This window comes from Pseudorasbora parva, chromosome 9 (assembly GCF_024679245.1).
Source record: "Pseudorasbora parva isolate DD20220531a chromosome 9, ASM2467924v1, whole genome shotgun sequence".
NCBI lineage: Eukaryota > Metazoa > Chordata > Actinopteri > Cypriniformes > Gobionidae > Pseudorasbora > Pseudorasbora parva.
In genome coordinates this window covers 33,846,078-33,865,620 of record NC_090180.1, presented here as the reverse complement: position 1 = coordinate 33,865,620, position 19,543 = coordinate 33,846,078, and the positions used below count along the sequence as shown (strand labels likewise).

Below are 19,543 nucleotides of genomic sequence, written 5' to 3'. Positions count from 1 at the left end.
GAACTCCCCCCAGGTGTAGCTACCGGTCGTTCCGCCGAGACTATTGAGTGCTCTTTTGATAAGTTTAACAGCTGCCTCGGCCGCTCCATTTCTGTGGGGCGAGTCCGCAGGATGGAAAGCCCACTGCCATTTAGTTCCATTTTTTGCTGCTATGTCCTCAACAGCCACCTTCTCTAAGCATGCTAAGTGCTTGTGTAGATCTCTCAGAGCTGACTTGGCACCTATGAAATTTGTGCCTCTGTCAGACCATAACTTCCGAGGGTGCCCCCTCAGGGCAGTGAATCTGGAGTAGGCTTGAAGAAAGCTCTCGGCAGACAAGTCGTCAACGAGGTCCGCGTGGATGGCTCTGGAAGCCATACAACAATACACAACTCCCCAAACCTTTTTCTTGGTCCGTTTCTTTACTGCATCTCTGACCTCGAAGGGACCAAAAAGGTCCAATGTGGTGTACTCAAAAGGGTTTGCTCTGCTAGTACGCTCATGAGGAAGGTCGCTCATTACTTGTTGGCATAGCTTTGCTCTTTGCTTCTTGCAAGTAACGCACTCGTTCATAATCTTCTTGACTGTCCTTCGGCCTTCTATGACCCAAGCTTTTCTTCTCGTACGTAGCAGTGTAGCAGCAACACCTTCATGGTTGGCCTTGTGAGCTTCTCTAGCCAGCAAAGTCCCCAACCATGACTGGAAAGGAATCAATGGTATTGCTCTACGGTCTTCACTCCAAGATTGTACTCTACCGCCACAGAGCAAGAGTCCTGTGTTTTCATCTTTAGTTACAACTAGGCGGTTCAAGGCTGTAGTCTTAAAGTTCAAGCCGTCCTGGGCAGCAAGGGCTAAGTCTTGAAAAGCAACTGTTCGCTCTTCTACAGATAGCTTAGAACTATTTGCCTCCCACTTCGCTGAATTCAAGGCTCGGTTCTTCAAACTTAGCCAAGATTCTGCAGCTCGTCGAACCCAAGCGACAGTTCCACATAATTTTGATAAAATACTGAAACGTTTGGGCTCCACCAGGCGCACAAGAGCCACACTCCAAAGTTTCCTTCTCTGCCTCTCTACTGCTTGAGTTGGACCTTGGTCTTCTGGCAGTGGTTGTAGTATATTAACTCCAACGTTAGCGCCATTATCAGTGCTGCAGGGTCTTGCAATCTTTTGCGATTGAGCTCTAGTGGTTACAGCTGAGAATGCTTTTCTTTGTAGCCTTTTCACCTTATCAGCAACTTTGGTCACAATTTCGCTGGCCATCTTCACAGGCCATTCAGCTTCAGGTCTTTTTAGGAATTCAGGGCCTTGTTGCCATTCTGACTCTTCATCGAGCTCTTCAGGAGTTGCTCCCCTAGTGACGATGTCAGAAATGTTGAGATTGCCGTCAACCCACCTCCAGTCGTCCACTGGCCCAGCCATCTGTATTTCACCGATTCGGTTGGAGAAGAATGTTTGGTAGCCATAACTATCCTTCTGGATTGCCCCTAAGATAGTTAGGCTATCCACAAAGTGGACCCAGCGTTTGACCTCAAGGCGGCAGTGCTTCTCAAAATACCTTTTCAACCGGGTTGCGAAGACAGCGCCACATAACTCTGCCTTGATTACGTCCCCTTTCTGGTTGAGAGGAGTAAGTTTGGCTTTCGATTCAACAAACCTCACAACAACTCCTCTTTGTGTTTCCCAGCGGAGATAAAGCACGGCGCCGTAGGAAGCCTCACTCCCATCCGAAAACGTGACACCCATAGGGCAGCCCATGGCTCCAAAAGGTGTGAGACTTCTTCCAAACTTAATCTTGCCAAGTCTCACGTACTCTTCAAAGAGTCTAATAGCAGCCTCCCGGATTTTTTGCGACAGTGGGTCATCCCAAGTATCTTTAGTTGGATTACCTATACTTGCTTCTTGGTAGGATTCCCTTACAAGCATTACTCCTTTCTGCTTTGCTGGAGTGCCAAAACCGATAGGGTCGTAGAACCCAGCGACCTGACTTAGAAGTACTCGACGAGTTAAGGGGTTTGGAGTTCCACTTCTTACTTCCTCTTCCTTCAAATCAATTTCCGTCCTCATTTTGCCTCGCTTCTTTGAGAAATTGATGGACGTCAACACCCGAAGTTTGTCGGTCTCTGGTTCGTAGCCGACACCCAGTGCTTTACTTTCTTCGTCTCGCATCTGATTAGGCAACACAAGAGTCTTAGGTGCAGACAAAGTTTTCTCACTGTTACTGGAGTTAACTGCGGTTTCTAACCTCCCACTTTGGGCTGTCAAAACCCACGGCTTTAAGGAGAAGCCTCCAGCCTCCAAGATCTTTTCAACTCCGTTGGTGATCTTTTCCAGTGTTTTGATGTCATTGTGGGATGTTAATATGTCATCGACATAGCTGTCTTCTACCAGAACACGCCGTTCTTCAACCATGGCTGCAAACTGTGGAAGATTAGCAGTCTCCCTCATAGCGACCTGGGCAATACAACCAGCAGGTTTATCACCGATGTTAACTCTGACGACAGCGAAGGTTTGAATCTCATCCTCTGGGTTGTCTCTCCAAAGGAATCGATGAAGATGAACTTCTTCGTCTTTAAGCCAAACAGAGTTATACATTTTCTTCACGTCGCCTAAGGCGGCGTACAATCCAGTCCTGAATCTTAGAAGGACTCCTCTGATCTGATTGAGGACGTCTGGGCCTTTGTACAAAAGGTCATTTAAACTCACCCCGCAGAACTCTTGGCTGCTGTTCCATACAATTCTTACAGGGGTAGAGGAGGAGTGTGGATTTGGTGCGACTAAATGGCTGATGTACCACTTCGGCCCCTTCCAGCTATCAAGTTCTTCTTGAGTGAGTTTGACGGCAGCTCCCCTAGAGATCATCTCGTGGATTTGCTCCCTGTACGCAGCCTTCCATTCCGGCTCCCTTTCGAGGCGTTTCTCAGTATTGAGGAAAGTTGCCTCCACTGCACGTCGGTTGTCTGGCAGTGTCGCAGGATCTCCTTTCCATGGATAAGTTGCGTCCCAGTGAGGAGACTTGCTGTGCTTGTCGGCTTGCACATAGGTGAGGCATTCTTTGATCTTTTCTATTTCTCTTTCCTCTCCTAGTGTCATTTCTTTACCACCAGGGGGACATCTACCGCATTTGCAGCCACCGCATTGAGGGTCGCAGGCAGCACCGACGCTGTCCCACTTGAACCAATCAAACATTTCTTTGTTGGTGACCAAAGTACTCCTGAGGATTGTTCCTCCATTAACTACTTTAGCATTGGCAAGTTCAGTTGGGTCAACAAGGACTTCTTTATAAGCCTTTGAAGCTGATCTCATAGAACGTGCAAAATGAGTTTCGGACCTGTGCACTGCTAAGTCTACTTGCTCAAAGAGGTCAGGATGAGCTCCACCGACCGTTATTCCCAGAGGACCATCCCAGAGGACGAGGTCTCCTTCCACTTTGATTGGCTGTGGGACCAGGCGACCTTCCCTATGACTTATTAGAAGGTCGATCTTCTCAGGGCGGACCAAGTCGTGAGCGGCGATGTTAGGAAAGAATTTCAGTAGTTGCTGTGGTGTGACTGCTTGGTTCACTTTCGCAATGTTCTCCAGGCCGTAACATAGGAGCTTGTGCTCCGCCACTGTACCCTTCTGTGTTTTTACTCTTATTCTCAGAGTATACCTTCTGGTAGCAACTATCTTCTCCATTCCTCCAACTCCTTGCACAATCAGCTTGATGTCTTCGCCTTTCAGCTTAAGACGCTCAGCGGCTTCATTTGATATATAATTGGTATCTGAAGCAAGATCGATTAGTGTACCGATTAGCTGGCCCGAGTAAGTCGTCACGGAGAGTAGCATCATTACTACGGGGTACTCTTTTGGCTCACTATTTGAACTAGTGCACACTGTTGTTGAAATCTTATTCGAGAAAGCTTCTTTGACCTCTGCTTTTAGCTCTGGAGAGAGCTTGGCAAGAACCTCCTCTTGTTTGTCTGTCAATCCAAGTCTCTTTGTCTCTACTCTCACTTTGCATTGCTCTTCATTCTTTTTATCATTCTTTTTCGTCTGTGGCAACGGGCAGAGTAAGTAGTTGTGGTCTGAGGACCCTCCTTTCTGACAGTCTTCTTTTGAGCATAGAAACCTTTCAGTGCAGCAGCCATCCTCATTATGGATGCGCAAACATTTGAGGCATACTCCTGACTTCTTTAACTGAGCTTTCTTGCTTGACAGGTTGAGCTTCTTGAAGGCTTTGCATGCAAACAATCTACCTGCGTGCTTTTCGTCTCCACAGGTTATGCATGAACTAGGTTGAGAGCCCTTTTGGATTGATGTAGCCTTGGTAAATGCCTTCTTTTCTCTACTCTTTTCCTGTGACCTCTCAGTATAGTCTTTTGAGCTAGGCTGCAGTTGATCTAACTCTTCAAGAATGTCTTCCTGTTTTTTCAGGTACACCATTAGACAATCGAAGTGATTTCTGGGTGAAAAGCCGCTTGCAGGGTCGTTCTTATAAGTTAGCCACTTTTCTTTCAGGGAGTCTGGTAACTTACTCTCAATCGACTGTGCTACTAACCGATTTTTCACAGCATCTTCTTCCCCCAGGACTTGGAGGTCACGAAGAGCTCTCTCCACAGCTTGAATTAGTTCGATCGTCTTTCTAGGGCTGTTTCCCCTTACAGGTGGTAGGTCATGTACTTCTTTTGAGATAAGTAGCACTATTTTCGGCTTGTTTCCATATTTGTTGTCCAGGAGCCTGAACACATCTGTAGCAGATCCACAGCTAGACAAGACGAGTTCTCTTTTGACTTTGTCATCTAAACTTCCTATAAGATGGAACTTTTTTATATTTTCCAAACCATGAGGGTTCCCCAGCTGCTGAAGGTCCTCCCATTCAGCTTTCCAACGGTAGTAATCTCTCATGTTACCAAAGAATGTAGGCAGGCGTGCACGTTCCAGCATGATTTGGGGCTTGAAATTGAAAGGCCCTGGGTACATGTTGGGAGCACCTTGGACTTGCAATTGCGTGCTTGTAGCATTTGGAAGTCCACCATAACTGAGATAGGTGGGAGCGATGGGTGGGTCATGCCGAACTTCGCTAATAGGGATGTGACGGTCTACGGGATAGGACAGTTTACGGTTAGGAGAAGAACTAATAGACGCGGCGGCTTGCTCACCGGTCTGGCTTTCCTCGTCCTCGTCTTTCTTCCCAGTAACTTTCAGTTTCACCAGTTCTTTCTGCTCCTCTTCATCTTCAGACCAAGTGCTGCGTTGCCATGCCCACTTATCCCACAGTCTCTCTTGTCGCTTTCTCATCATCCTGCTACGGTCTCTAGATTCCGTTAGTGCGGCATGAGGAATCATTTCTGTCCACTCAATTACTAGCCTGTTGACTTCACAGACCTCTCGTTCTAAGTTTCTATTTATCAGTTCACACTCCTTCCTAGACAGCTGCAGATGGTCAGTTGCTTCGGCCTGATCGAGGGCTGAGTTAGCCTCTTTAACGAGGGTGGAGATTTGCTCCTTAGCAAATCTGGTCCAGAAGCTGTTTTGGATGAGGTGTTTAACTGCATCAAACTTGTGATTGCATTCCAATGTTTTCTCGTCAACCTGATCTGCCTTTTTTGTGGCCTCTTCGTCTTCTAATTCTCGTAGGGCCATAGCAAAATCAAATCCTGCATCTTCTACTCTGGTATGATCTCCTTTGAACTCTCTCCACTCAGCCTTTAGATCCCTTTCTTCTAGCGCATTGGCCCTGGAGGTGAGATGATTGGCTCTTTTAGTGAACGCAGTCTGGGCTGCTGAACGCTTCTGCCGTAACCTCTCTATTGTCTCCTTTTCTGCCATCTTGTTAATTTGCTTCTTAGTTTGCAGACTAGCAAGTGAATAGGCCGTATAGATGGGCTTTTAGCTTAACTAGATAAGGTAACCAGTCACTGATTTATTTTTCTGGTCTTCAGAACCGGGCCACAATGTTTGAGTGGCAGGCCTAAACCTGGTTTATGACTGTTCGGATCTTTTTAAATTTTCAGCCATCCGAATGGGCTAGCAACAGGCAGCACACATGGCACGACTCGTGTTTGTCATTAGTCTTGTATTTTTGTTTTATTTATACAACTGACCACAGGTCATAAACCTGAAATAAGAAATAAAACAGTGTTACAAAAATATCCATTGAACATATAATGCAAAATAAACAACCATGAAGTAGTTACAATAAAATAACTAGGTCTATTTCTGCTGTAAATAAGATTACACTATAATATAATCTCCTATACAGTCCTACACAGCTGTATAGACACCGCAGAAACTACATTTCCCATCACGCATAGCGGCGCAGCGCTACTGCGCATCGCATCTGCGCAGCGCTCGTGCGCAGAGTATAACTATCACACGAGTCAGCGGGTAAAGTGCATTAATCATTATAACACTGAAGCTCAATGCTTTACTGTATTGATGCAACTCCTTTGCCTACCACACAACTGTCTGTTACATTTGTTCACTTGGTAATTTGTGAATTATCCTGCGTTCGAACATATCGCAACCCAGAGAACTGAACAGTACACGCGCTAACCTAACTATGAATCAAGTCTCTCAGCACGGACTAAACGCAGCCAATGTTGACAATTACACAAGTATGAAACTTTACACATTCCTGAATTAAAGTACAGCAGACCGTAGCTTATGATGAACTTTCAAAAGGTTCTAAATTCGCTACATACCAACGGGCTGTGTGCTCCTGATGATGGGTTGTGAATAACAATAGACGTTACTCTGTATGTTTATAAAGAAGCTTCCGGCGCAACTGCGCATGCTGATACCCAAATTACCATCGCGCAACAAAATAATCATTATGATGTAAATATATAATATATTTTTTGCTTAAATAAATCCTACTGTTCCCAATATTTTAAGTAGACTTTTTATAACCATGAATTTTACCACTATTATTATTTATTTATTTTAGTGACCCAAAGAACCGAACATCCACTATCAGTCACCACTTGTTAGTTGCTGGGCTGTATTGTCCATTCCTTTAGTTTTGCTGAGCTGCAGGAATTCAGCGTGCTCCTTAACATGGTGTTTCTGGATTAAATTGGTGGTATTGCCGACAGACGAACTAGTTGACGTGGCAAGCGTAAAATATCTCTACACATCCGACTCTCTGGCTCGCTCCATGTTGCTTCGAGCATGCGATACACGTGAAGCTGAGGAATGACGTAGGTTCTGCTGCTACAAAAAACAAAAAAACACCTGGATCGGCCTGTGGATTTCCGATCCCCGATCCAGCTTTGTCATCAGTATCGCGGCCGATATCCGATCCTAATACCTACCTGTAGGTATTTGTACTCAGACACTAACGCAACAAAACTCCTATGAGTCAGAAGAGTGACGAAGGTTTAGAACTTGAAAATAACTTACTTTTTCAAAACTTTAAACAAAAAATCAGCTTCACCTTGCTTGAATGATGTCAAAGGCAAATATTGCTGTTTAGAAGGGGCTGAATCCAACTGAGGAAATAACATTATCATCCATGTAGAAATGAAACCTTGCATTAGCAATATTGGAATCAAGACAATTTATATATAAAGAAAATAATAATGGCCCCAGCACAGATAACTGAGGGGCTTCCTTAACAACCTCCATTAAATCGGACTGAACACTTTTACCTGAACGTCTCGGGTTATGTCTATAACCCTTGTTCCCTGAGAGGGAACAAGACACTGCGTCGTCGAGTGATGACACTCTGGGAACGCTCTTAGCGTAACGCCTCTGAAGTATGAATGAAATCTATCCAATTCTGATTGGTGCTGCATCATGACGTAGTAGATGATGGAAAAAAACGGAAGATACTAAGTGACGCCGCTGATACACACAGTAGCTTATTTTGCGATGAAGCAAGCGTTCTGCCTGTGATAGGTGTGGCGACGACACGCAGTGTCTCGTTCCTTCTCAGGGAACAAGGGTTATAGACATAACCCGAGACGTTCCCTATATTGAGGGAACTCGCACTGCGTCGTAGAGTGACGACACTGAAGTATGAATGAAATCTATCCAATTCTGATTGGTACTGTGTCATTACGTAGTAGATGACGGCATAACTAGAAGATACAAAGCGACGCTGATACACACACACACTAGCTTATTTGTGATGAAGCGAGTGTTCTGCCTGTGATAGGTGTGGCGACAAGACGCAGTGCGAGTTCCATCTCAGGGAACAAGGGTTATAGACAAAACCCGAGACATTACCTATATCGAGGGAACTCATACTGCGTTGTCGAGTGATGACACTCTGGGAACAAATTAACCACTATGCCGCACCGCAATCACACTCGTCTTAGTGTGAAGCTGGGAGACCAGGCACACTTAAGACGCAAGCACTCTGGCACCAGACTTTGCTGGGAGTTGCAGACTAAAAAAGAATGAAGGTGTGTGGAGTGGCCCACCCGGGGCCACTGAGGAGGCCATGCCCCTGGTGGAATGAGCCCTCAGTGAAGGCAGATTGCGCACCTCATAAGCCGTGGCTATAGCCTGGACAATCCATTTGCTGATTGTCTGTTTTGACGCAGACAGCCCCTTCTTGGGTGAACCAAAGCACACCAACGACTGGTCCGACTTCCTCCACTGGGAAGACCTCTATAGATAAACTCTTAGAGCTCTGACTGGGCGGAGCAGGTGAAGTCTTCCCTCTTCCGCTGTCATGTGAGGTGGAGGATGGAAGGCCTGAATAACCATTAGAAACGATCTTGGAGGAACTCCAGCACTGAAGCCACTGGGCAGTTAACTGGATCCATCTCCCGTTCTCTGCACCAAGTGGAAAAATACATTCCACTTCAGGCTATACAGTCTCCTGGTGGAAGGAGCCCTGGAGCTAAGTAGGGTCTCGACCAAACCTGCTGACAGACCGGCTTCTAGGTACTGAGCCCCCTCAGGGGCCAGACCTAAAGGTTCCATAGCTCTGGCCGCGGGGGGGAATATTGTGCCCCCTGTCTGCGACAGCAGATCCCTCATCAGAGGGACCTGCCATGGAAGGCCGTCTAGCAGTGCTACAATGCCTGGGAACCATACTCAGGTTGGCCAGCAGGGTGCCACTAGAAGTAAGCTGACCCCCTCCTGGCGGACCCTCTCCAAGACCCCCGGGAGCAGAGCGAAAGGGGGAAATGCATACAGAAGCAGCCTCGGCCACGTCTACATCATGGCATCCAGCCCAAGCAGAGCTGGATGCGTGAGAGAGAACCACAGGTTACAGGTTGCCTGGAATATTTTAACATACAAACCCTGTTGTGCTAAATACAGTAATATAAACAAATAACAGTAAACCAATTTGATTTGTTCAGTTCACTCTCCTCTATAACAAACACAAAAGAAATTACTTTTACTTATAAGTAGATTTATGGAGTTGTACGGTTCCTACAAAACATCAAGTCAATCTGCTACAAAGGAGCCATAAATGTTCAGTAGAGGTTAACTAACATCCGCTATTTTTTAAAACAGAGGAACAATAAGATCAGCACCTTTGGAATATCAACAGACTGGGCATCCATTTCATCCAACAGAACCTTGAACTGCTGGTGACACAGCTCCTTGGACTACATATTATTGACAATTTGGATGTCGACACGCATCACATCCACAAGCCCGATGGATTTGGCACATAGGTGTTCTTAATGTAAAATGCAGTGGTAGTTTACCACTTTGTCCATATTCCCTGACTTTCTGAGACACCAACCTAACAAGGCCAGATTTCCTCCCTAACTAATCAACAAAATAAAACCTAGACAGTTGTACTGCACATAAACTCTAAATACTGGGGAGAACAGTGGTCGAGTACACAATCAGCTTCCGGATAAGACACAGTTACACACGTTCAATACACCTACATTCATACAGAATGTCAAATATACAGCAAACATTTAAAACATGCATTTCAATTAACCACACACTTTTTTTAAATCACATTCAATTACCTCCATAATGTTTCTAATATTAGACTGAACACTCCTTTTTTACAAGTCAGTGGCCGCAATAGCCAATTTGTTGCTACAAACGAAACAAACAAAACATACACGCTCAAGAACAAACAACGCTCTGCATACTGCTCATAATAAATAAAACACCCTACCCAGATATCATCAGCAACATTGGAAGAAGCGAGTGATACAAGATCAGGAAATACTGCTGTTGTATTGATGCACAAGGTCATTCGGATGGCACTGATATATTGTATGTAGGAATTGTTTGGGAAATTGGTTTGCAAATGTTAAGCATTATTTGACAAATGTATCAAAGCGAAAGAAAAACTGTAGCAACATATAAATGTTTAAATATGCTACAGACTATCATTTATTAGTCATTACTAAATAAGTCCAGAAAAGAGCTCCACATAATTGGGACGTACGTATGAAACTCCAATCTTTATTATCTCTAGAACCACTTGTGCAGATGATGCAGATGTCGTACCGCTGATGGATGAGCTCCTGCAGGGATCAGTCTGACCTGCGTCCTCCACTGCTGATGTGTGGCATCGTCCTGGGCTTTAATGAGCAAAGGGGACATCCAGGAGCGGGACGGCTGCAGCCGACGGAGGGCGTACACAACTCCATCCACTGATATACGAAAATCTTCAGGCTGACTGCATTCAAACCTCACATGAGCTCGTCTGCCACAGTCCACATACTTCACTGCCAGAGACAAAAAACATCAACAATTACATCTCTTTGACATATCAAATGTTTCTCCTACACAGAAATGAGTTTAGATGAACATCAGAGTCCACTATTTCTCACACAAATAGATCACTCCTAAGTTTTAGAAGCGATCTCATCACAAACTGTGCTCAGACTCTGGTACTCTACACTGGTCTCCTCCAATGTTTCAGAGAGATATAATTATCTTTAAATTTGAATAAGTTCGATCATGCAGTGCATTTTTGTTTTTACAATGGGGCAATTGTTGCACAATAGCACAATCCTAATTTCAAACTCAGAAATGAATTTACAGAAAAGACAATTAAACAGTCAGTAATACAATTTTAAATAAACAATTTACAGTAGCACAAATAAAAAACTTTTAAATAAAGATTAAAATAATAAACATTGCTTTAAGTCTCCTTAGTGTTGTAATCAAGACCACCTAATCCGAGACCATGTCGGGACCAAGACCACTGTGTAAGACCAACACGAGACCAAGCAAGCACTCCTTAAATCCATAAATTTGTATTAAAGCAATATAATGTTTGCAGTCATGCTTAAACTTTCTCTTAAGGTTATATTATAAAATATCAGATCACATACAAGTTTCTTTTTTGCAACAATATCTTGAGTTTTGTGAGTATTTGTATTTATTTTGGTGACATTTTTAACAAAATCCCTCATTCATTTCTGAACCAGCACAATAAATAAATCAAATTAAAGTCACTGACTGCATCTGAAGCAGGAAGTTTTACATCCTTTCACATTAATGATGTTAATAAATAAACCAGACAATGCACTTGCAATTTAGTAATTTCCCAGAAGTTGTGGTCTTGAAAGTCTGAGTACAAATGTGGTCGAGAACGAGACTTTCAAAAAAATGGTCTTAAGACCAGTGTCAAGACTGCTAACATGCATTGGTCCAAACTGAAGTCACATGTTCAAAAACTGCTCACACATACACTCTTAAAAATAAAGATTCTTAAATGTTTCTTTGGCAGGGTGTTTGGTTCCATTAAGAACCTTTAATATCCAAAGAACCTTTTCATTGCACAAAATGTTCTTTAGAATATAAGATGGTTAGAAAAAATGGTTATGTGGCAAGCAGCGAGGCTAGGAACCTTGAGAGCGGGCCAGAGACGAGTGCAAATGAGTGCCAGCTGCGCGCCACACCGGTTTCGTCTCACGGCGGAGTGACGGGAACATAAAATGAGGAGCGACGACACTGGAAGACGAGAGAGGACCAGGCCTGGATTTATGTTATGTTTTGTTGTGTATGCGGGCAGTTATCCGTGAGGGGCTGCCCATGTTTTATTATGTGTGTGCAGGCAGTCGTCCATGAGGGGCTGCCGGCGTTACTTTCGTTTTGTTTATTTTTATTTGATTAAAAGTATTTGAATGTTCACCGGTTCCTGCCTCCTTCCATCTACGAACCCCGTTACATACGGCCGTCCTGGAGGGAGCGGAGGAGTTGCCGGCGTTTGCCATGGGCCGGAGCCTACTGCCGTCCGCCGTAATGGGGAGGAGCAGGGAGTACGGGACTTGGTGCCGACTGCCCTCAATCGGAGGAGCCACTGCCGGCAGCCAGGGGGCGGAGGAGAATCGGGCCGTCTACCGGGCGTCCAGCACCATCGCATGGCACCGCGAGGAAGAGCCTCTCGGCTGTTGAGGACCGAGCGGCAGTGTGTCTGGGAACCAGCACAGATTTTTTTTTTCATTTTTTCCTCTCTCATTCTGTCGCTCCTCGTGCTACCGGCTCCGTTTCTCTCGCCTCTCTGTCCTTTCCCCCAGGCGCCGTGGAAATATAAAGTTGAAATATAAAGAATCTTAGCAGAAATATAAAGAATCTTAGCAGAAAATGAAATAATCATTCTTAACAGCTAAATGCAATTTCAGCCAAAGGCAGACCCAGGTGTCCTGTTTTAGTCTCAACATGTTTTAGGGAGAGGAGAGGAGTAGTTGATGAATGAAGAGGGGTAGTTGATGGAGGGAGAGTAGAAGTTAACAAAGGGAGATGAGTAGTTGATGGAGGGTGAGGAGTAATTAATAGAGGGAGATGAGTAATTGATGGAGAGAGAGGAGTAGTTGAAGGAGGGAAGGAGTAGTCGATGGAGGGAGAAAAGTAGTTGATGGAGAGAGAGGAGTAGTTGAAGGAGGGACAGTAGTTGTAGGAGGAGAGGAGTAGTCGATGGAGAGGGAGCAGTAGTTGATGGAGAAGAAGAATAGCTGATGAAGGGAGAGGATTAGTTGATGGAGAAGGAGGAAAGGAGAAGTTGATGGAGGGAGAGGAGTAGTTGATGGAGAGAGAGGAGTAGTTGAAGGAGGAGAGGAGTAGTCGATGAAGAGAGAGAAGTAGTTGATGGAGAAGAAGAATAGTTGATGAAGGGAGAGGATTAGTTGATGGAGAAGGAGGAGAGGAGTAGTTGAAGGAGGAGAGGAGTAGTCGGTGGAGAGAGAGGAGTAGTTGATGGAGAAGAAGAATAGGTGAAGGAGAAGAAGAGTAGTTGATGGAGGGAGAGTAGTGGTTGATGGAGAAGATGAGTAGTTGAAGGAGAAGAAGAATAGTTGAAGGAGGGAGAGGATTAGATGATGGAGAAGATGATTAGTTGAAGGAGAAGAAGAATAGTTGAATGAGAAGAAGACTAGTTGATTGAGGGAGAGGATTAGTTGATGGAGAAGATGAGTAGTTGAAGGAGAAGAATAATAGTTGATGGAGGACATGAGTAGCTGGATCAGGACAAGAAGAGGTGGAGGAGAGGAGGAAGAATGTGTGCCAGACTGTGCATCTGCAAGTTTTTCTTTCTGTGCCTATTTTACTGTAATTATTTTATTTTAACACATGTGGAACAAAAGGTCATGCATGCTGGGATTTTTGTTGATCATTGGCAGCAATTCCATGTTGCTAATAAAGCTTTTACTGCAGGGATTCCAGTCCAGCCACTCCATATATCCACAGCATGTGGGCTCTGGATATATCCCACCCTCATATAGTAATGACTCATTCAGTTAGATATTATGTTACCAAGAATGCACACATTCAACACAACAATGTAGAAGAGTTCACAGTAAAAGTAAATTAAATTATGAAAACCAATGGGTTTTATATTGTCTATTGTATGCATGTACAACTGAAAGTGTGCTATGATTAGTAGTATATGTTCCTGTTGGACAGAAAACATGCTTGTGTTTGCTAAGTGTGCAATGAATGTGGGGTGTGGAGGCATTTCTCCTGAACATTGCCAGGGTTGGATTAGATATTCCAGAAGGGACTTTCCAAGAGGCACTGGGAAAACGTACTCGGTTACTTTCGTAACCTCGGTTCCCTGAGAGAGAGGAACGAGTATTACGTATGGGAAAAACTCCTTTTCTCGAGAATGTGAAGCAAAACTTTTAATAAAGGTATCTATGTAAAGCGCAGTGAGCTGCACGGCCATAGCCCAGCGCGAGGAGCGCTCTGATTGGCCGGGCTGCGGCAACTGCAGGAACCTATGGTGAGGCGGCTGAGAGGAACGAACCAATGGGGGGCGTTCCAGAAGCCCGCCGAAAAAGGTGCTTATATTTGCATACAGGAGGCTATATAAGACCCTAATTCGCCATAGGTGTCAGGTTTTAAGATCGACTGAAGCGATACCTGAGAAGCATAAACACGGCACGGAACGTAATACTCGTTCCTCTCTCTCAGGGAACCGAGGTTACGAAAGTAACCGAGTACGTTCCCTTTCGAGAGAGGTTCCTCGTATTACGTATGGGAACACAATGTAAAGCGCCGTGTGTGCTGACTGACCCAGTATACCCAAAGCACATGTTATAAACCCCCGAGACACCGACAGAGGCGGCTTATAAGGGGAATGAAGAACCGGAAGAGTCGGTTCGTTTGGACAGCTGATCGGACATAGTCGGATCTTATGATGAATGAATAGTGCTTAAGGACTAATGTGTACAGGCCAAAATGTAAGGCAATCTGTTTGCCAGGGTCAAGATAGAGCCTAGATGGAGAGAAGCCCTGCTTGTAGAGCTGGAACCTCCAACTTGTAGAATCTGATAAAAGTGGACGGAGAGGCCCAGCCTGCCGCCGCACAGATATCTTCCAAAGAAATGTCACACGACCAAGCCCAAGATGAGGCCATGCCTCTAGAGGAGTGGGCTTAAATGCCTGTAGGACAGGTTAGGTCCTGGACCTATATGCTAGTGGGACTGCATCCACTATCCAGTGTGAGAGACTGTTTCATGACAGCACAAACTTTAGTGCGGCCACCGAAGCAATGAAGAGCTGATCCGACTGCCTGAAGGGGGCGGAGCGCTCTAGATACAATCTCAATGCTCTGACTGGGCAGAATATGTTTGCGTCTTATTCTCTCTGAGACGCGGGTTAAGCAGTGCAAAGAGCTGCATACTGAAGGGGTTGATAGCACTTTCAGCATAAAACCATGCCTCGGTTTGAGCACAACCTTGAAGTTGCTGGACCCAAACTCAAGACAGGAAGGGCTCACGGAGAGTGCAGGTAAGCCACCCACTCGGTTAACCGAGGCCACAGCCAGCAGAAAAACGGTTTTGAGTGATATGTGCTTCAAGCTCGTGTTCTGAAGTGGTTAGGAGGGGGAACCCTTCACGGCCTCCAGAACCATGGCGAGGTTCCAAATAGGGACCGAGGTAGGGGCAAGGCGGGCTGAATCTCCTGGCCCCTTTAAGAAAACACACAATAAGATCACTTTTCCCTAGTGAATGTGCCGCGATAGGAGCGTGGCTAGCTGCTATGGCGGAGACACACACCCCGAGTATGGAGGGGGGACGACCCGCATCCATTAGCTCTTGGAGAAAGCGAGCGGTTCCGCCAGTTCGCATGAGTGTGCGTCGATGTTTCGCGTAGCACATTGGTTAGAAAACCACTGACCACTTCAAGCAGAGCTGCCAGATAGCAGGGGCTCTAGCTTCCGAAATAGTGTTCATAACTTGTCAGAGAGGTTCCCGGATACCGTTGATGGGCCATACGTGGAGGGCCCACAGCTCGGGATTGGGATGCCAGACCTTCCCTTTCATTGGCAGAATAGGCATGGGGCTGTGTCTGACAGCTGAAACAGTATGGAGAACCATGTGCGGTTCTTCTAAAGTGGGGCTATTAAAAAGCACAGGCTGCAGCTGGATCGCGATCGGAGGGAACATATAGAGGGAGTCTGGGCCAACATGGGCCAGGGCATCCCTGCGTTTGCAGAAAAAATATTGGGCAGCGTGTGCTGTGCAAGCTGAATTGTTTGCGGGTAAAGGGACCATCCCCCTGGGGACATGGGTCCTCTGGATAACATGTCCGGACCCTGATTCAGAATACCTGGCACGTAAGCCGCCCTTAGGGAGCTCAGATTGTGCTCTGCCCATAAAAGGAGATGCTTAGCCATGCAGTGAACGGAGTCTGATCTCGGCTGCCCTAGCGATTTTATGTACATTATCAAGACGTGGTGGTTCTTATGCCGTAAGTCTTGAGTCTATGACAATGACTGTACTGATAAGCCTGCCCCTCGAAGGCGAATCTCAAGAATGGCCTGTAGTGGGGGTGGGGGGTTATCGTAACGTGAAGTATGCGTTTTTCAGATCTATTGAGAAAACCCAATCCCCGGGGCGAATGTGCGCGAGGATTTGTTTCACCGTCAGCACCTTGAAACGAGCGTGTCATAAGTGCTTTGTTCAGATGCCTGGAAAATGGGCCTGAGACCGCCACCCATTTTCGGCATGAGGAATTAGCGACAGTAAAAACCTGACTCGCTAGCGTCGGGTGTACTGTTTTCGCCGCTCTCTCCTTTAACAGTCTCAATGCCTCAGCGAGAAGCACGTGACTGACACTGCTTCTTACAGAGGGCTCGACCACGGCTTGAATCGCGGGGTCTGCGAGCAAAACTGTAGCGAGAACCTCGTTTTATATGTTCAACACCCAATATTATATACCAGGAATGGCCTGCCAGGCCTGGGCTCGTAAAGCCAGGGGTTGAATTAGATTCGGGGGCTGGCCGCTTAGTAATAGGGGCCTGTTAGCCGGGTTGCTTGTGCTGTAACACTGCTTTTAACACTGTGGGGATAGTGTTAGTTTTGGCGGTGCAGGCTTTGCAGTGGGCGCACGCCTCACATTTATATTGTGTGTGCGAGAGTGAACTTTGTGAAAAGTGCTTGGGTGCAGGAGTGCAGACTGTAAAGTGGGCACATTTCCTACATAGAAAGCTCTTTTGTGTGTAGTGTAAACAATGTGCAGTGGCGCACAACCTACGTAGAATACCCACGGTGCAAACCAGTGAGCAAATCCACAGGGGTAAACGCACACAGCATTAGTGTGCAGACGAGCGTGTTTAACACAGGCTAGTTGACTGCAATATTTCATCTCCAGTCACTTAACTTAAGGGAACTGGGAGAATGTAAGGAAGTGCGGGTGGTATGTGAGCCATTCCACAATGCCGTTATGCTCTAGTCTAGACTGAAAGCGCGCATGCAGACAAGCGTGTTTGACCACAGGCTAGTTGACTGCAATAAGGCTAGTTGACTTTATATGGTGTAATCCGGCCGCGGCGGGATTTATTTGTGATTTTGTGAGACTGAATTAACAGTGCTTATGTAGGGGTGCACACTGTGTAGTGGACACTTTGTCTACAGTGTAAAAACCTTTCCAGCCGCCTGAATAAAGGGGACTGGAAGTGATAGAGTGAAAAAAGGGCTTAGCTTGGCAGCCATTTTCCGACGCCCTTATGCTCTGACAGTGAGCGCGTGCTATGAAGTAAGCCGCGCTCTAGTCAGCAACGCGCTGTGGAAGGGGCGCGCGCTATCATGACAAGGCAGCCATTACAACTTCCTTGGCAGTAAGCGCGCGCTGCAGCGACATTGTTCTTGACATACCCAACAGCCCGAGCTCGCTCGTCTAACTTACTCTAGTATTCTCTGTCCGCAGCGCTTCAGCACGGCGGCGGTAGAATGAGCACGGCGAGAGCTTCGGCTCGAGTTAGTTTATTCACTCTAGTATTCTCTGTCCGCGGCGATAGAGCGACAGGACGAGAGAATTGGAAGCGTGAGGTAAAACTCTGTCCGCGGCGCTTCTAGCACGGCGAGAGCTTCGGCTCGAGTTTGTTTATTCACTCTAGTATTCTCTGTCCGCGGCGATAGAGCGACAGGACGAGAGAATTGGAAGCGTGAGGTAAAACTCTGTCCGCGGCGCTTCTAGCACGGCGAGAGCTTCGGCTCGAGTTTGTTTATTCACTCTAGTATTCTCTGTCCGCGGCGATAGAGCGACAGGACGAGAGAATTGGAAGCGTGAGGTAAAACTCTGTCCGCGGCGCTTCTAGCACGGCGAGAGCTTCGGCTCGAGTTTGTTTATTCACTCTATTATTCTCTGTCCGCGGCGATAGAGCGACAGGACGAGAGAATTGGAAGCGTGAGGTAAAACTCTGTCCGCGGCGCTTCTAGCACGGCGAGAGCTTCGGCTCGAGTTTGTTTATTCACTCTAGTATTCTCTGTCCGCGGCGATAGAGCGACAGGACGAGAGAATTGGAAGCGTGAGGTAAAACTCTGTCCGCGGCGCTTCTAGCACGGCGAGAGCTTCGGCTCGAGTTTGTTTATTCACTGTAGTATTCTCTGTCCGCGGCGATAGAGCGACAGGACGAGAGAATTGGAAGCGTGAGGTAAAACTCTGTCCGCGGCGCTTCTAGCACGGCGAGAGCTTCGGCTCGAGTTTGTTTATTCACTCTATTATTCTCTGTCCGCGGCGATAGAGCGACAGGACGAGAGAATTGGAAGCGTGAGGTAAAACTCTGTCCGCGGCGCTTCTAGCACGGCGAGAGCTTCGGCTCGAGTTTGTTTATTCACTCTATTATTCTCTGTCCGCGGCGATAGAGCGACAGGACGAGAGAATTGGAAGCGTGAGGTAAAACTCTGTCCGCGGCGCTTCTAGCACGGCGAGAGCTTCGGCTCGAGTTTGTTTATTCACTCTAGTAACTTATTCTCTGTCCGCGGCGATAGAGCGACAGGACGAGAGAATTGGAAGCGTGAGGTAAAACTCTGTCCGCGGCGCTTCTAGCACGGCGAGAGCTTCGGCTCGAGTTTGTTTATTCACTCTAGTATTCTCTGTCCGCGGCGATAGAGCGACAGGACGAGAGAATTGGAAGCGTGAGGTAAAACTCTGTCCGAGGAAAAACTCCGTCTGTCCGCGGCGCCTCCTCAGCGCGACGGTATAGTGACGAGAGCTTCGGCTCGAGTTCGCCTATTCACTCTAGTATTCTCTGTCCGCGGCTGTAGCGCGACGGAATGAGAGAAGAGTGGGAACAACTCTGTGGCAGCGGCGGAAGAAGAGCCGCGGCGGCGGCAGAGTGAAGAGAGCTTCGGCTTGAGTGTGCTCATGTCCTCTAACATTCTCTCTTTCCGCGGCGCTATTCAGCGCGACGGGACGAGAGCAGAGGGAGAGTGAGAAGAGCTCCGTCTTTCCGCGGCGCTTAACGACGCGGCGGAACGAGAGAGTCCTCGAGTAGAACAAGCCTGTAAGCTCTAGAAGTGGCGTTGCAGCGGCAACACACACACAAACACATATAACACTCAACATAGACACAGTTTAAAGGATATATAACGCCGGATGGCGTAGCTGGAACGGCAGAGAAGGCGGAGAGGGAGTCCGTCGTCCTCAGCTGCAGGTTCCGCTGGTGCCTTTTCAACGGCGGTGCTTCTTCCGGAGACCAGCGAAGGTATCGCTGAAGGAGATAAAATCTGACACCTATGGCGAATTAGGGTCTTATATAGCCTCCTGTATGCAAATATAAGCACCTTTTTCGGCGGGCTTCTGGAACGCCCCCCATTGGTTCGTTCCTCTCAGCCGCCTCACCATAGGTTCCTGCAGTTGCCGCAGCCCGGCCAATCAGAGCGCTCCTCGCGCTGGGCTATGGCCGTGCAGCTCA

The 19,543-nt window shown here is 46.8% G+C and overlaps 1 protein-coding gene across 2 annotated transcripts in view; it reads right to left on the bottom strand.

The window, feature by feature from the left end:
• zmp:0000000625 (cadherin-2) overlaps nt 1-19,543 on the bottom strand; it is a 103,052-nt gene that overhangs the window by 30,589 nt on the left and 52,920 nt on the right. Inside the window, exon 3 of one of the 2 annotated variants that reach the window (XM_067452319.1) lies at nt 10,402-10,622. The exons of the other annotated variant lie outside the window; for it this stretch is intronic. Coding sequence (XP_067308420.1) covers nt 10,402-10,622 — 221 coding nt within the window. The remainder of the gene's footprint in view (nt 1-10,401; nt 10,623-19,543) is intronic. 2 annotated transcript variants of the gene reach the window in all.